The 4,591-nt window shown below is 49.0% G+C and overlaps 1 protein-coding gene across 1 annotated transcript; it reads left to right on the top strand.

Annotated features, from left to right (window-relative positions):
• The first annotated feature begins 334 nt into the window (after positions 1 to 334).
• On the top strand, positions 335 to 3,889 carry txnipa (thioredoxin interacting protein a). The gene is made up of 6 exons (XM_079231865.1): positions 335 to 637; positions 1,199 to 1,274; positions 1,384 to 1,531; positions 1,972 to 2,331; positions 2,425 to 2,730; positions 2,817 to 3,889. The coding sequence occupies exons 1-6, from the start codon at positions 382 to 384 to the stop codon at positions 2,862 to 2,864; spliced, it is 1,194 nt and encodes a 397-aa protein (XP_079087991.1). The 5' UTR covers positions 335 to 381; the 3' UTR covers positions 2,865 to 3,889.
• Positions 3,890 to 4,591: the final 702 nt, after the last annotated feature.

The raw sequence follows: 4,591 nt of genomic DNA, 5'->3' as shown, positions 1-4,591 counted from the left end.
TTAACACTTCCATTAACGGCTCGTTGTTCAGACTCATATATAACACTCTGTTCCCAGCTCCAGGTCTGTTTACTACAAATGGACTGCTCCCTGCCTGCTCACGCTTCCTGCCACACATCTGCTGAGCACGCTCTGCGTTCTCGCGGCCACGCGGTGTCCACGCGTCGCTTCTGGGCGCTGATTGGCTGGAGCCGACACAAACAAAGCTTTTCCACCAATGGGAGCGCTGTGCACGCGCTGAGCCACGCCGTTCACCCGGGCCGCTCATGTCCCGAGCGAGGTCCGTCCCTTAAAACCGCCTCGCCGCCTTTGTTGACAGCAGAGTGAACGAGACCGAGCACAGACAGCGCGCTTCTTCTCTCCGTGTTGGATATCCTCATCATGGTGGCCATGGCGAAGCGAGTGAAATGCTTCCAGATTGTCTTCTCGGACCCGAGCAAGACGTTTTACTGCGGCGGGGACAAGGTGTCTGGCCGCGTGGAGGTGGAGGTGAACGAGGTGACGCGCGTGTCCGCGCTGAGGGTTGTGGGTCTGGGCTGCGCCAAGGTGGAGTACGCGAAAGGCAAGCAGCGCTGCCGCCAGGAGGCCGAGTACCTGCGCTACGAAGAGGTGCTGCTGCTGGACGACCACCCCACAGGTACGGCCACCTGGGCTCCTTGTCTCCTTGTCACCTCACTCTGCTGTCCAACGTTGTTCTTTTCTGTCACAATGTCGCGTTTTAATGCATTAGGAAACAGTTCTCCTGTGTGTATCCACACTTAAAAACATAGAAAGGGTTAAAAACATAGAAAGGGTTAAAAACATAGAAAGGGTTAAAAACATAGAAAGGGTTAAAAACATAGAAAGGGAATCCCCTGAACAGCTGCTGGTGTCACCAGCCTAGTGGAGTCCAGTCTGGTGGAGTCCAGCCTAGTGGAGTCCAGCCTAGTGGAGTCCAGTCTAGTGGAGTCCAGCCTAGTGGAGTCCAGCCTAGTGGAGTCCAGCCTAAACACCTGTTTGATCTTTTACATTACATTTAGCTGACGCTTTTATCCAAAGAGACTTACAATAAATGCATTCATTCAACCCTGAGGACAAACTCAGAACAACAAGAATCAAGAAAGTACAATTTCTTGAATAAAGTTAAACTACAACGTGCTATCAGTAAGAGGAGACATCTGCTTTCCTTTATTGATCTTGTGCACTCTTCCCTCTCCAGACTCTGATGGATCCGTCGTCTTGAGGCCCGGCAACAAATACGAGTACATGTTTGGGTTTGAGCTGCCCCAGCAAGGGTAAGAGGTGCTCCTTACTCCTAACACGATGACGTCATCGTTGGGTGTCACTGTGGTGTACTTTGCAGAATACTGTTGGCTTTAATTTGCTCCATGCGTGTTTCCACAGGCAGCTTGTCTCGTCATACAAGGGGAAGTTTGGCTTCGTCCAGTACTATGTGAAGGCCCTGCTGGAGCGGCCCCACCAGCCCACTCTGGAGGCTAAGAAGCCCTTCGAGGTGGAGGAGCCCCTGGATGTCAACACCCCAGACCTGCTGGTGAGTCCCCACACTGCAGTTATATTCAGGGTTCTTTTACGCTCATGGAAAACATGGGACAGTTATGGAATTTTAAAATGGTTATTTCCAGGCCTGGAAAAGTGTAGTAAAAGTCATGTAAATGTGTTATTTTCATGTGTTCATGACGTTCATTTACGCTGAGTTTGAAATAATGAATATGCTTTTAAAAGAAAGACTCAAAATATAAGCAGGCATACATACAGGCATCTATATAAATGTTTATTCTTTTAATCAAACTATTGTCTCATTCATTTGTGTCATGTAAGGTTTACTGTATGCTTTGTATTCTCATTGTTAGTTTAAATACTACATTTACTCACTTTTTACTGTTTACACCCAGATTTCACTAAATGTTTGTGTATAGTTCCAATAAAGAGTCTGCACATGCGGTAGAGTCTCACCTTCCTGTGTCTCCTCAGTCTCCCACAGGCGGCATGAAGGAGAAGAAGGTCACCTGCATGTTCATCCCTGATGGCCAGGTGTCACTGAATGCAAAAATTGACCGGCGTGGCTTCTGCGAAGGCGAAGACATCTGCATCAACGCCAAGTTTGAGAACACGTGCTCCCGCATCGTGGTTCCCAAGGCCGCCATCATCGCCAAGCACACCTACCAGGCCAACGGCCGCACCAAGGTCTTCCGCCAGAAGCTGTCTTCGGTGCGCGGCAACCACATCATCTCTGGCATGTGCGACGCCTGGCAGGGAAAGACCATCCGGGTGCCAAAGATCAAACCATCCATGCTGGGCTGCAACATAATCCGTGTGGAATACGCTCTCATGGTGAGCTTAGTAGCCGCACAATTCTCCGGTCGTTGCATTTTGAGAGTTGAAAGTCAAAGTTGACGCATGTGTATGTGATGCTTTCTTTGCTAGATTTACATCCACATCCCTGGCAGTGAGAAGCTGATCCTGGAGCTGCCGCTGGTCATTGGTACCTCCGGTCTGGGCAGCCGCAGCAACAGCGTGAGCAGCCAGGACGGGTCGGTCAGCAGCAGCGCGTCCCAGAGCTGGGTGTCCCTCCGGATGCCCTCCGAGCCGCCCAGCTACTGCGACATCGCCCGCGACTGCCGCCTGGACCAGCCGCTCACGCCGCTCCTGGACGACTTTGACGGGGACGACAGCCCCATCTTCATGAACTCCCCGACCTTCCAGTTCCCACCGCTCCCGGCGTACACAGAGGTAGGGGTCTGGACGAGTTGTTTTTACACAACGCTCTCTGTCAAACTGATAAGAAAGGGCTTATCTAATGTAATCTTTTCTTCCAGGCCGAGGAGGAGTTCAATGGCAACGCTCGCATGTTGCCGGTCTGCTGAACTCGACCACTACGGTCCAGCTCTCAGGGACCGTTCTTCTTAAACACTTGAAAAAGGAGCAGAAAGTCCAAACTCCAGAGGAGTTGTGATGGATGGAGAAGTGGAGCCAGGACTCTGGAAAGAGGCTCGCTGGTCCGTCAGCCGTCTTCCCCGCGCTTCGTCACCCACGCTGATCTTGGGTCTTCCGGCTGGTGCTCTTCAGGTTGGGGACCTGGAGGTCCAGCTACAAGACTGTGGTGCGCTCCACTTCTGAATAAGCTTCACATACTCAGAACTTTCAGGGTCTCACTTCCCTTCCCAGCCACTTTAAGACTTTGAGTCGGGGGCCAGCGAGTCGACCCCCAGCCCGCTGCCACCGCTTTGCATTGTGTGGGTTTGTCTTTTCCTCGTGATGCGGTGACATTCCTGTCCACCCCGGTGTCTTTAAGGGATCTCACTCCAGGAATCAGTCAGTTTGTGTCGTCGTAAAGAATTCGTCAGGAATATTGTTGCCTTTTGAGAATTACAGCATTTAAAATACTCTTCCTTGGCTGCTAATAGAACTTAATGCAGCATTTATATTTTCTTATCTACTGGTGTTTGAAAAAAAAGTTTGTTATTCCTGTATTTTATTGCACTTTGTGACTGATGCATTTTGCTCTTCTACTGCCTACGAGACTTCCATGTTTTATTTGATGAATGTTTGTGATGTGGATTTCCTGTTGGTAAAACTCTAAACTTTTTGGAACCTCACCCTGATCTCCAAACCCCAGTTGTGGGTTTGCTGAAGGGTGCCAACCATCACACACCCTCCTTCACTGGGAGGCACCTTAAGTGAGGAGAATCATGGGATCTCAAAGACGACGTTAAACCACTGAGATCTCCACTGGGGAGGCTTCCCAACTTCTGCTCATTAAGAAAATCACTGTTAAAGACTGATCTATGAGAAAGTATGTTTGCTATGGATTCTGGATACTTTTAAGGAGTATTTGTTTTTTTATGAAACCCTATGGGTTTGTTTTTTATTAAAGAAATGTTGAAAAATATTGAGCGTGTCTGCTGTGTAACTTATCAGTGGTCGGTTCATCAAGGTTCTGGCTCAGTGGAGAGCTGTGTCGTCCTTCAATCAGAGGATCGGAGGTTCGATCCCCAGCTGAATACTCCATGTTGCTGTGTCCTTTACCCCACATGACTCGGTAGCTGCTCCTACTGTGTGTGGATGTCAGATAGTCCTGGTGGTAGCCACATGGTGACCTCAGTCATCCGTGTGTGAGTGATGACTCGTGTTAAAACACTTTGACTGGTCAGAAGACAAGAACATTTACCAGTGGGAATTTTTTTAAATTGTAGACTCAATCCAGGTTTTTACCCAGCTGACGGCCATGTTAAACATGTTGCCCGCCACACAATGTTTTCTCCAGAACCGAGTCACCAGCTGGACATGAAGCTATCCCTCTGCACACAGCAGACCTTCTATGACTCGCTCCATTGCTGACCAACGCACAAGCTCTTATTACGGTGTGACATTCAAGAGCCTTCTTAGACCAGCTCGTCTAATTCTGTTATTTTATAATTAAGAAGATATAAATAAGCCGCTCCGTTACTTTCGTCATGAAGTTCTTGACAGATAACTGACAAGAACTTCATGCATTGTTTTCTTCCAGGTATGGATGCTGCATTTCACACAACCAAACCTCTAAACTGAAGCTGATCTGAAACGCTAGGCTGCCAGGTCCAACAGGAGAGAA

This window comes from Taurulus bubalis, assembly GCF_910589615.1.
Source record: "Taurulus bubalis genome assembly, chromosome: 16".
Taxonomy (NCBI): domain Eukaryota; kingdom Metazoa; phylum Chordata; class Actinopteri; order Perciformes; family Cottidae; genus Taurulus; species Taurulus bubalis.
The sequence above is the reverse complement of the archived record's forward strand: the minus strand, read 5'-3'. Positions and strand labels throughout refer to the sequence as shown.

Bases quoted from the DNA above. Each gene is read 5' to 3' on its own strand.
- txnipa (XM_079231865.1), top strand. From the start codon at position 382: ATGGTGGCCATGGCGAAGCGAGTGAAATGCTTCCAGATTGTCTTCTCG. The intron at 1,275-1,383 runs GTAAGAGGTGCT...GTGTTTCCACAG, and splicing joins TTTGAGCTGCCCCAGCAAGG to GCAGCTTGTCTCGTCATACA. The intron at 2,731-2,816 runs GTAGGGGTCTGG...CTTTTCTTCCAG, and splicing joins CGCTCCCGGCGTACACAGAG to GCCGAGGAGGAGTTCAATGG.